This window comes from Theropithecus gelada, chromosome 2, assembly GCF_003255815.1.
Source record: "Theropithecus gelada isolate Dixy chromosome 2, Tgel_1.0, whole genome shotgun sequence".
Classification (NCBI taxonomy): Eukaryota; Metazoa; Chordata; class Mammalia; order Primates; family Cercopithecidae; genus Theropithecus; species Theropithecus gelada.
Genome location: NC_037669.1, coordinates 95,462,971 through 95,475,479, shown reverse-complemented (window position 1 = coordinate 95,475,479; position 12,509 = coordinate 95,462,971). Strand labels below are relative to the sequence as shown.

The following is a 12,509-nucleotide window of genomic DNA, read 5'->3' as shown; positions in this document are numbered from 1 at the left end:
ATGGATATGCTACACTATCCATTCACCAGTTGATGGCTACTTGAATTGTTACCAGTTTAGGACTGTTATAAATAATGGAGCTATAAATGTTCATGTATAAGTCATGGTGTGAACATATGTTTCATATCTCTTGAGCACATGCCTAGGAGTAGAATTGCTGGGTTATCTGAAAAGCATGTCTTTACTTTTGAAGACATTGCCTGTTTTACAAATTTACCATTTAGGTATACCATTTTACATTTCTACCAACAGTGTATTCCAGTTTCTCCACATTTTCACCAATACTTGTTATCGTCAGGTTTTTTACTGCAGCCATCCTAGTGGTGTGTAGTTATATCACTTGCATTTTCCTAATTATTAATGCTATTGAACATTTTTCCATATTATGGAATATTACTTGGCAGTAAAAAAGGAACATGCTACAACATGATGAATCTCAAAAAAATGCTAAGAAACCAAACCCAAAAGACCACAGATTGTATGTTTTTATTTATATGGCAGGTCCAGAAAAGGCAAAATTATAGAGATAGAAAGTAAATCATTGGCTGCTTGGAGCTAGGATGGGAGTGGGAATGACTGGGCACAGGGAACTTTTTGAGGTGGTGGAAATGTTTTAAAATTGCTTTGTGATGATGGCTGCACAACTCTATATTTACTAAAAAATGAACTATAGGGCTGGGTGTGGTGACTCACACCTGTAATCCCAGCACTTTGGGAGGTCAAGGCAAGTGGATCACTTGAGGCCAAGAGTTCAAGACCAGCCTGGCCAACATGGCAAAACCCCATCTCTACTAAAAATACAAAAATTAGCTGTGTGTGATGGTGTGTGCCTGTAATCCCAGCTACTCGTGAGGCTGAGGCACAAGAATCACTTGAACCCGGGAGGCAGAGGTTTCAATGAGTCAAGATTGCACCACTACACTCCAGCCTGGGCAACAGAGTGAGACTCTGTCTCAAACAAAAAAAAGGAACTATACATTCAAACTGAGTGCATTTTACTAAAACTGTAGGAAAAAATTGTAATGCATAGTTGAACTCTCAAGGAATAGTAAATAGTAAATCAATATGGGCCAAAAATGAAGAAGGAACTTTAATGTAGTATTAAATATAAGGTAGCGAGCAGACACTGCAACTGCCTCGGAGGTAGAAGAAGGTGGAATATTGAAGCTGATAATGAAGAGGTTTGGCTCTGATCACCTGTATTAGCTGTAGGGCTGCTATAACAAATGACTACAAACTGGGTGGCTTAAAACAACAGAAATCTATTTTCTGACAGTTCTGGAGGCCAGTAGTCCAAAATCAAGGTGTGAGTAGGGCCACATTCTCTCAGAGCCATAGGGGAGAATCTGTTCCATGCCTTTCTCTTAGCTTCTGATGTTGTCAGGAATCTTTGGTGTTCTTCCTTGTACCTCTGTCTCTTCTGAGAAAGACACTAGTCATATTGGATTAGGGCCTACCCTAAGGATCTCGTCTTAATTTGATTATATCTGCAGTGACCCTATTTCCAAATAAAGTCACATCACAGGTTCCAGGGGTTAAGACTTCAATATATCTTTTTCAGGGACACAATTCAACCCAGAACATCACTCATTGCAAGGAAAGCGTCACACGCGTCAGTGTGAAGAGACCACCAAACAGGCTTTGTGTGAGCAACAAGGCTGTTTATTTCACCTGGGTGCAGGCGGGTTGAGATTGAAAAGAGTCAGCAAAGGGTGGTGGGATTATCATTAGATCTTATAGGTTTTGGTATAGGTGATGGAGTTAGGAGAAATGTTTTGCTGGCAGTGGGTGGATCTCACAAAGTACATTCTCAAGGGTGGGGAGAACTACAAAGAACCTTCTTAAAGGTGGGGGAGATTACAAAGAACCTTTTTAAGGGTGGGGGAGATTACAAAGTACATCGATCAGTTAGGGTGGGGCAGAAACAAATCACAATGGTGGAATGTCATCAGTTAAGGCTGTTTTAACTTTTGTGGATCTTCAGTTGCTTCTGGCCATCTGGATGTATACAGGCAGGTCACAGGAAATATGGCTTAACTTGGGCTCAGAGGCCTGACATTCCTGTCTTCTTGTATTAATAAGAAAAGCAAAACAAAATAGTGGTGAAGTGTTGGAGTGGTGAAAAATTTTGGGGGTGCTATGGAGAGATGATGGGCGATGTTTCTCAGGGCTACTTCAAGCGGGATTAGGGGTGGCGTGGGAACCTACAGTGGGAGAGATTCAACTGAAGAAAGATTTTGGGTTAAGGGGTGATATTGTGGGGTTGTTAGAAGGAGCATTTGTCGTATAGAATTATTGGTGATGGCCTGGATGCAGTTTTGTATGAATTTGAGAAACTAAACAAAAGACACAAGGTCCGAATAAGAGAAGAAGAAAAACAGATATTAAAGGACTAAGAATTGGGAGGACCCAGGACATCCAATTAGAGAGTGTCCAAGGGGGTTCAGTGTAATTGCTTGTTTGGTTGGTGAGTTTTTGGGCTCTATTTTTGGCAGAGTCCTTTTTTTTTTTAAGTTGGAGGCTGAGCTTGATGAGGTGTGTTTTTAAAAGACCATTAGTCCATTCTACCTTTCCTGAAGATTGAGGACGGTAAGGGATATGAAGGTTTCACTGAATACCGAGAGCCTGAGAAACTGCTTGGGTGATTTGACTAATAAAGGCTGCTCCATTATCGGACTGTATAGAGGTAGGAAGGCCAAGCTGAGGAATTATGTCTGACAAAAGGGAAGAAATGACTGCGCTGGTCTTCTCAGACCCTGTGGGAAAGGCCTCTACCCATCCAGTGAAAGTGTCTACCCAGACTAAGAGGTATTTTAGTTTCCTGACTCAAGGCATGTGAGTAAAGTCAATTTGCCAGTCCTGGGTGGGGGCAAATCCCCGAGCTTGATGTGTAGGGAAGGGAGGCGGCCTGAACAATCCCTGTGGAGTAGTAGAATGGCAGATGGAATACTGAGAAGTGATTTCCTTAAGGATAGATTTCCACGATGGAAAGGAAATGAGAGGTGCTAAGAGGTGGGCTAGTGGCTTGTAACCTACATGGAGGAGGTTATGAAATGACAATAGAATAGAATGGGCCTGTGAGGCTTGAAGGAGGTATTTTTCTTGGTCCAAGAACCATTTGTCTGGTGTGGGAAGAGATTGATAGGTGGAAGTTTCAGTGGGAGAGTAGGTGGGAGTGACTGCTGAGAAGGAGAAAAACTGGCTGTGAGGGACAGAAGTTGGAATGCTAGCTGCTTGTTTAGCATAAGCGTTGCCCTGAGTGATGGGATCTGATGCCTTTTGGTGAGCCTTGCAGTGTATGACTCCAGCTTCCTTTGGAAGTAAAGCGGCCTTGAGAAGAGTTTTCATTAAGGAGGCATTAATGATGGAGGACCCTTGCGTAGTGAGGAAACCTCTTTCTGCCCATATGACAGCATGGTGGTGCAGGATATGGAAGACATATTTAGAGTCAGTATAAATACTGACACGTAGTCCTTTTGCAAGAGTGAGAGCCCGAGTTAAGGCAATGAGTTCGGCTTGCTGAGAGGTAGTGGAGGGGGCAGAGCGGTAGCCTCAATGATAGATGTGGAAGATACTATAGCATAGCCTGCCTTTGCTGGTGAGTGGCAATTAGGCCTGATGGAACTGCCATCAATAAACCAAGTGTGATCAGGATGAAGAACAGGAAAGAAGGAAATATAGGGAAATGGAGTGAATGCCAGGTGGATCAGAGAGATATAGTCGTGGGGGTCAGGTGTGGTATCCAGAATAATGTGGGAGGCTGAAGTCCAGGCCAGGAAAAATGGTAATTGTGGGAGACTCAACAAAGAGTGAGTATAGCTGAAGGAGCCGGGGAGCAGAAAGTATATCCATCAGGTAGGAGGAAGAAAACAGATTTTGGAAGTTATGAGAACTGTAGAGAGTGAGTTGAGCATAGTTTGTGATTTTTAGAGCCTCTAAAAGTATTAGGGGGGTGGCAGCCACTGCACAGAGACATCATGGCTACCCTAAAACAGTAAGGTCAAGTTGTTTGGACAAAAGGGCTACAGGGCATGGTCCTGGTCCTCGTGTAAGAATTCCGACTGCACAGCCCTGCACTTCAGCTGTGTGTAATGAAAAGGGTTGGGATGAGTCAGGGAGAGCTAGTGTGGGAGCAGTCTCTAAAGCTGTCTTTAAGGAACAGAAAGATGAATGGGGAAAGGATTCAGGATCTATGGGATCAGCTAGGTTTCCTTTTGTGAGTTTATATAATGGTTTTGTTAGGATGGCACAACCAGGTATCCAAAGGTGAAAGTATCCAACCATGGCCAGGAAGGAGAGGTGTTGTTTTGTAGAAGGGGTTGGGGTTTGAGAGATCAATCGGACATGATCAGCAGGGACAGCATGTATGTTTTTATGAAGAATTATGCTGAGGTAGGTAACGGATGGAGAAGAAATTTGAGCTTTGGAGGGAGATACCTGATATCCCTTGGAGAATAAATGTTGAAGGAACAGGAGGGTGTCTTGTTGAGAAGGAGGGGCTACAAAGTAGAAGGTCATCAATATATTGAATAAGGTGAGAAACGGAGGGGTGGAAAGAAAGTAAATCATGAGAAAGAGCTTGGCTGAACTAATGAGGGCTGTCCCTGAAGCCTTGTGGCAGTACAGCCCAGATAAGCTGCTGGGACTGATGGGTGTCAGGGTCAGTCCAGGTAAAAGCAAAGAGAGGCTGGGACGAGGGGTGTAGAGGAATAGTGAAAAAAGCATCTTTAAGATCAAGAACAGAACAGTAGGTTGTGGAGGAAGGTATTGAGGACAAAAGAGTGTACGGGTTTGACACCACGGGGTGGACAGGCAAAACAATTTGGTTGATAAGGCACAGATCCTGAACTAACCTGTAAGACTTGTCCTCTTTTTGAACAGGTAAAATGGGAGAATTGTAAGGAGAGATTATAGGTTTTAGAAGCCCATGCTGTGTAGCAGGCAAGTGATAACAAGCTTTAATCCCCTTAAAGCCTGTTGTGGGATGGGATACTGGCGTTGAGCAGGGTAAGGATGATTATATTTTAATGGGATAGTAATGGGCGTGTGATCAGTTGCCAGAGAGGGAGTGGAGGTGTCCCATACTTGTGGGTTAAGGTGGGGGGATACAAGAGGAAGACGCAAAGGAGGCTTTGGGTTGGGAAGAAGGGTGGCAATGAGATGTGGCTGCAGTCCAGGGATAATCAGGGAAGCAGATAATTTGGTTAAAATGTTTCGGCCTAATAAGGGAACTGGGCAGGTGAGGATAACTAAAAAGGAGTGCATTAAAGAATGTTGTCCAAGTTGGCACCAGAGTTGGGGAGTTTTAAGAGGTTTAGAAGCCTGGCCGTCAATACCCACAACAGTTATGGAGGCAAGGGAAACAGGCCCTTGAAAAGAAGGTAATGTGGAGTTGGTAGCCTCTGTATTGATTAAGAAGGGGATGCACTTATCCTCCGCTGTAAGAGTTACCCGAAGCTCGGTGTCCATGACGGTCCAGGGGTCCTCCAAGGCGATCGGGCAGCATCAGTCTTCAGCTGCTAAGCTGAGAAGATCTGGGAAGGAGTCAGTCAGAGAGCCTTGGGCCAGAGTTCCAGGGGCTCTGGGAGTGTCCAACTGCCGGGCGAGTTGGACAGTCTGATTTCCAGTGGGGTCCTGCACAGTTGGGACATGGCTTAGGAGGAATCCTGGGCTTTGGGCATTTCTTGGCCCAGTGGCCAGATTTCCAGCACTTGAAGCAAGATCCTGGGAGAGGCAGTCCTGAAGGAATGCCTGGCCACTGCGGTTCAGACGTTTTGAAGTTCTTGCGTGCTGGAGATGTGGCTGGGGTTTCTCTCACAGTGGAGGCAAGTAATTGCAACTCAGAAATACATTGCTACTTGGCTGCCTCTATTATTGTACACCTTGAAGGTGAGGTTAATTAGGTCCTGTTGTGGGGTTGGAGGGCCGGAATCTAATTTTTGGAGCTGGGGGCTGGGGTGCAGTGGCACACGCCCATAATCCCAGCATTTTGGGAGGCCAAAGTAGGTGGATCACTTGAACTCAGGGGTTCAAGACCAGCCTGGGCAACATGTCAAATCCTGTCTATACAAAACAATACAAAAATTAGCCACGCATGATGCACCCATAGTCCCTGCTACTCAGGAGGCTGAAGTGGGAGAATCACTTGAGCCCAGCAGGTTGAGGCTGCAGTGAGCTATGATCCGCCATTGTACGCCAGCCTGGCAAAGCAAGACCCTGTCTCAAAAAAAAAAAAAAGAAAAAATTGTCTGGGTTTGATGGTACATGCCTGTAGTGTTAGTTACTCAGGAGGCTGCATGGAGAGGATGGCATGAGCCTGGCAGCTCAAGGCTGAAGTGAGCCATGATTACACCATTGCACCCTAGCCTCGGTGACAGAGACCCTGTGTCCCTCTAAAAACAAACAAAATTCAGTCTAGCTGTAGACCTAATCAGAATCTTCATCTTAGCAAGATCCCTAGGTGATGTGTGTACACAGGAGTTTCTAAGAGGCAGAAATCACTTCTCAGCAGTGTCTGAGGATGGCATCACTTTAGCCCATCATCACCAGGGCTGGGGACCCGGAGATTAACAACGATATAGTCCCTGCCCTCAAGGAGCTTGCAGGCTAGCAGAGAGACAGACAACCAGAGGAACAACCACAGGACTGGTATGAAGGTAGGCGAGTAGCAGAGACGGCTTTACAGAGGAGGTGGCTCTGAGATGCTTAACCTTTAGTGCTAGTAGAGGCATCGTTTGTTCTAAGAAAATTCGCTTTACATTCTTAATGCATGCAGAGTTGATCAATGCAACACCTCATTAGAGCTTTCAGAGGGTATCATCTTTGAGCAGCTCTTTACTCAATGGAGTGGTGCAGTGAGACCTCTGAGCCTATTTCCTCATCTGCAAAATGGGACAGTTTGTACTATATCGGCGTTACTGAAATTACCCGTGTTTTTTTTGTTTTTTTTTTTTTTTTTTTTTTTTTGAGACAGAGTCTTACTCTGTCACCCAGGCTGGAAGGCAGTGGTGCAGTTTCGGCTCACTGCAACCTCCGCCTCCAGGTTCAAGCAATTATCTGCCTCAGCTTCCCGAGTAGCTGGGATTACAGGTGCCTGCCACCATGCCTGGCTAATTTTTTTTTTGTACTTTTAGTAGAGATGGAGTTTCACCATCTTGACCAGGCTGGTCTTGAACTCCTGACCTCATAATCACCCACCTCAGCCTCCCAAAGTGCTGGGATTACAGGCGTGAGCCACCGCGCTCAGCCTTACCGGTGCTTTTATTTGAGCCACAAAACCACCCTGTGAGAGAAGCAGCACAGTGTGGAAGGACTTCCATAAAAAGTTGCTAAACATAAGATACAAAAAGAATGCTGCTGATCAGTATGTTCAACTGTGAAATCATTTTTGTTTAAAAAATGCATATACATTCTATAATTTTTTAAAACACTTTAACTGTATATAACAATAGACATATAGAAAAATGCTCTATTAACATTGATTTTCCTGGAGAGTGGCAACAGCACTTTATACATTTCAACACCACTTTATTTTCAAGGAAATGTAATTTTTAAATGGGAACATTTTATTTTTATTTTTGAGACGGAGTTCACTCTTGTTGCCCAGGCTGGAGTGCAATGGCACGATCTGGGCTCACCACAACCAACGCCTCCTGGGTTCAAGCGCTTCTCCTGCCTCAGCATCCCGAGTAGTTGGGATTACAGGCATGCGCCACCACGCCTGGCTAATTTTGTATTTTTAGTAGATTCGGGGTTTCTCCATGTTGGTCAGGCTGGTCTGGAACTCCCGACCTGAGGTGATCCGCCCGCCTAGGCCTCCCAAAGCGCTGGGATTACAGGCGTGAGCTACCACGCCCGGCCGTAAACATTTTAAACATATGTAAGTGCAATAGGAGATTAGAAGTCATGTTGATTCTGCGTGGCTTGATTATGGATTACTATCTTCCTCTCATCGCGGATCCGCATTTTTTGGTTTTCTGTGATGAGCTTGTCCCCATCTGGGGCTCTGGCGTCTTTCTGGGTCTAACGGTACCCAGCGCCCTCTGCCGAAGATCTCGGTACGGCGTCCTCAGGCTGGAGGGTGGAGCGGAGGAGGCCTGGTCGACCTGTATGGACTCGGTGGGCCGAGGCGGGGCCCGTTCGGCATCTTTAATAAGTTTCACCGGGACCCGGTGGCCGGGATGGAGACGGCTAAGCCGCGAGATGTTTACCTACTACCACAGCGTCCACGTACCCGGCTCGGCCTTAGGCCTCGGGTCCCGACATCCTCTCGGGAAGCACAAACCTACTACAGAGTAAGCCTGAGGCCACCATAGCCCTGAGGCTCTGTCACGCCCCCTGGCCCGCCCCCTCCAAAGTGCCTGCGGGAGCGCCGCGTCACGGGAGCGCCGCGTCACGTGAGGCTGCCGTCCAATCGCGGCGCGCGCTTGGCCCTGCGGGCGGCTGGCGCCAGGCACGGTGGCAGCGGGCAACATGGCCGAGAGGCCGCGGCCTCCGGGCGGCGCCGTGTCTGCGACCGCTTACCCCGACACCCCTGCAGAATTCCCTCCGCACCTCCAGGCGGGTGCAATGCGGCGCCGCTTTTGGGGCGTATTCAACTGCCTGTGCGCCGGCGCGTTCGGGGCCCTGGCCGCCGCCTCCGCCAAGCTGGCCTTCGGCAGCGAGGTCGAGCCCGGGGCGCTGCTGCTGCTGCTGCTGCGGGCGGGCGGGCTGGGCGGCGCTGGGCGGAGGAGGGGCGCTGCGGGGCCCGCGGGGCTCCTGGGGTGGGGCGGGGGTGGGCACAGGGCGCCGCCGCACCCTCGCCGGTCTGTCCGGCTGGGGCCCCCGGCCGCGCACGGCACTGCGGTCAGCTGGGGTAGGAGAGTGTGTTTCGCCTCTAATCACGCCAAACCCTCGTCCAGTGTAGGCGGTAAGAGACGTCGGGGACTGAGGCCTCCTCCCTTACCAGGGACCTAAAACCTTTTCTCCGGTTGGGCTAGTTCGCTCTCGGGGAAGACCTACACCTCCTACATCCACCCTCTACCTCTCATTTTAAGTCCCTTGTGCCTGAACATTTCTCTCCACGTGACTCTTAAGGTGAGAAGCCTGTTGCCCATCCCTTTACTCCGTAATTAACGGGTATTGTGACCAGATGACCTGTCTGCCCCACTACCAGGAAAATTGGGAGTTTGGGATACTGTAGGCATAAGCAGATACTGACAGAGACGTTTTGGTTGTTTTCCTGACGCTGAGAACTCCCAAACTTGCCTCCTGGCGTCTGCTAAGGTGTATCTCTGCCTCTCCCGTCCCATGTCGTAGACCAGCATCTGTTTGCTAGAGGGGTTTCATTGCATCTGCAGCCCAGGGTTAGCCTCTGACCTGGACAGTGGTCACTGATTATTTAGGGTTAAGCCTATTTAGGGCTAATCCAGTAGGAGCTGCCATGCTTGAGGTTAGTATCCCATTGGGTGTAGTTCATAGGGTAGGTGGTCGAAAGTAAAATGAATAACTTTGTATGGGCCGTGAAGTTTGTTGTCATGAACCAGACCTTCATAACCCTTTATGTAAGCAGGTTGCCACTGGCCCGTATGCTGCTTTGTGTAAGACAAGGTTGTCCAACTCGCGACCCAACACAAATTTGTAAACTGAAAACATGAATTTTCTTGCGATTTTATTTTTACTGTTTTTAGCTCATCAGCTGTCATTAGTGCTAGTGTATTATATGTGTGACCCAAGACAATTCTTCCAGTGTGGCCCAGGGAAGCCAAAAGACTGGACACTCTGTTGTAAGTTATAAGAAAGCACCTTTTTCTCAAGACACTATGTGTTCAGCTGCTGAGAAACCACTACAAGTAATAAGTATGATACTTAGATTCCGCCCCCCGCACCCTCCCCTCCTCGCCTTGTCTCCAGGCCGGCTTCTAACTCACCACCAAGCAAGGGGGGCTGCATATGCTTTGTGTAGGAGGCTTCTAAAGATCCTCTCTTTTCTTGAGACTTTCTCCTTTAAAAAAGAAAGAAAATATCTGCAAGTTCTCCAAGGAATGTCTGGGATCACTAAATAGTCTGAGGTGGTGTTTCCCCCAAGCAGGACTGTGTCCTAGTTAAGAGCATGGAGGTACACTGCCTGATTGTGAAGCCTGGTGGCTCTCATCACTGTAGCACTTTAAGAAAGTTACTTAATGCCCCTGGGTCTTTATCTGTAAAATGAAGTTAAGGAATAAATGAGAATGCTTAAACTCTTAGCACAGGGCCTAACACAGAGTAAAAGCTCAAGAATGCCCAGAGGGGGTGAGCCTTGCTGGGCTATAATTTGTATAGGATTTGGGGGTGGGAATACAGAGCAGACATCGCTAATTCGTGCTTTCCCTGATCTCAAGAAGTAAGAACTCCATCCCTGACTTAACTCATACTACCTACGGAGTAAGAATTACTTGACCCTCTGGGACTGATCTTCAGGCACTGGTCATTGTAAGACCAATAAGGGGCTGGTGTCAGTAGAAAATACTGACTTTGGATTAGCATTTTGCTTCTTCCCAAGATCGTATGGCCAGCAAGGTGGCCAAATGAGTGTCTTCTCTGAATTTGCTTTACTTGTAAGATGGGTCTGCTGCCCACTGAGGGTTAAATGAAGCCCTGTGCAGAAAAGCTCTGAGGCCCTCTGAACTGTGGTGGGAGCTCAGTAGGAGCCTGGGTGCCAGCAGCCACAGCGCTGACTGTGCTGTGAGGGGGTCTGCAGGTTGCTGTGCAGGGTGGATGTGGCTGCAGTGACACTTTCTCCTGCAGGTGAGCATGGGTTTATGCATCTTAGGCATTATTGTGATGGCGAGCACCAATTCTCTGATGTGGACCTTCTTTAGCCGGGGCCTCAGTTTCTCCATGTCTTCAGCCATTGCATCTGTCACAGTGACTTTTTCAAATATCCTCAGCTCGGTGAGTAGCCTGAGGGTGTGGTGCTCTTATCCTAAATCTGGGTTCTGGGTGAGTTGTCTTTGGGTAACCCCTCCTTTCCCAGACAGGAGAAAGGACAGGAACTGAAGCAGAGGTTGGGCTGTGGCTTGACCCCTGAATGATGCTCTTTTCATGAAGCAAATGTAATTCTAATCATGGAGGAATTCTCAAGTTAGATGTGAGTGAAGCCTGACAGTAAAAAGCCTGCTTGCCTGCTGTGCCTCCAGGGTGGAGCCCTCATTCTGAAGTCACTGTGCATCCTAGCTGTTTCCTAGGTTTCTGTGCACTCAAGGCTCCATGAGATTTAGAGCATTGGGATTCCCAGAGACTTTTCTTCCCTATGTAATCTGAGGTTGACAAGATGGAGCTGAGCCTAGTCAATCTTGAATTGAGAGAGAAACAAATACCAGGTACCAGCTGTGTCTACCTGCTGGCCTCTACTGGGTCTTTCTTGTGTGCTTTGCTGAGGTCCAGTGCAGTGAGGGAGGTAGCCTCTCCATTCGTGCAGGTGAGATTGAATGGAGTGACTTGATGAAGGTGACAGGTAGGTTTCAAGCCCAAGGCTTCTGGCTCCAGACCTTTCCTCCTGGCACCCTTAGAAGGAAGTTAGTCCCGGGAGAGTGAGGTTGTGCCCACCCGCTGAAGTTGAGTCCCTCACAATTGTCTTTGTCCCACAGGCCTTCCTGGGCTATGTGCTGTATGGAGAGTGCCAGGAGGTCTTGTGGTGGGGAGGAGTGTTCCTCATTCTCTGCGGACTCACCCTGATCCACAGGAAGCTTCCGCCCACCTGGAAGCCCCTTCCACACAAGCAGCAGTAGCACCACTTGGCTGGATGGACTAGCTGGAAAGATCACGATGGTGGCCCAGCCTTGGGATGGCATGTGGGACTGTGTCCTAGGGCGACCCAGTTGTGCAGCCTTCTGACCATCAGCCAAGGGAAGCAGGCCTCTGACGGAGCAGGCTTGAGGGTGGACAACTCTGGCTCTGTAAGGAGAGGTGCAGCCACAGCAGTGTTCTACTGGAAGCGTTTTGATCATCTGTGCAGTGCTTTGGATTCTTGCTCCCAGGCCCACCCCAGTGAGCCTTCGCAGATGCTGGAGATCCTGGGGTTGGTCTGCTTTGTGTATGGTACTTGAAACCACGCTGTAATTATTATCCTGTTGCCAAACAAAAGCCAGTCATGTAACTCTAGAAGCAGTGACTGGTGGGATCTTCTGACAATTCCATGCTGATGTATCAGGCCGTCTGTGTCATGCTTATGTATTATGGCAAGAAGAGGAAAACTGGGTGAATAAATACTTTTTTTTGTAAGTTAAAACTACCGGGTACGGTGTCTTAATTCTTTCCTTCCCTTTGGAGTAAGAGGGAGCCAGAGTGAGCTGAAATCCTGGTGTGAAGGAGGCAGGAGAGTGAGGCAGGTACAGAAGCCTTGTGGCCTCATTGCTCTAACACCTGCTAGAGCTTGATCTTGTGGTTACTTCCTGAGGTCACACAGCCTAAGGCTCTTTGAACTGCACAGGGTCTGCTCATTTTTCCTGGTGCTCTCAAGGAGAAAAGTTTGACCTCCCTTTGAAGACCTT

The 12,509-nt window shown here is 47.9% G+C and overlaps 1 protein-coding gene across 1 annotated transcript; it reads left to right on the top strand.

Moving 5' to 3' along the window:
* Positions 1-8,441: 8,441 nt before the first annotated feature.
* On the top strand, positions 8,442-12,250 carry TMEM42 (transmembrane protein 42). The gene is made up of 3 exons (XM_025377957.1): positions 8,442-8,664; positions 10,765-10,911; positions 11,607-12,250. Exons 1-3 carry the CDS (start codon positions 8,473-8,475, stop codon positions 11,745-11,747), a joined length of 480 nt encoding a protein of 159 aa, XP_025233742.1. The 5' UTR covers positions 8,442-8,472; the 3' UTR covers positions 11,748-12,250.
* The last annotated feature ends 259 nt before the right edge of the window (positions 12,251-12,509 follow it).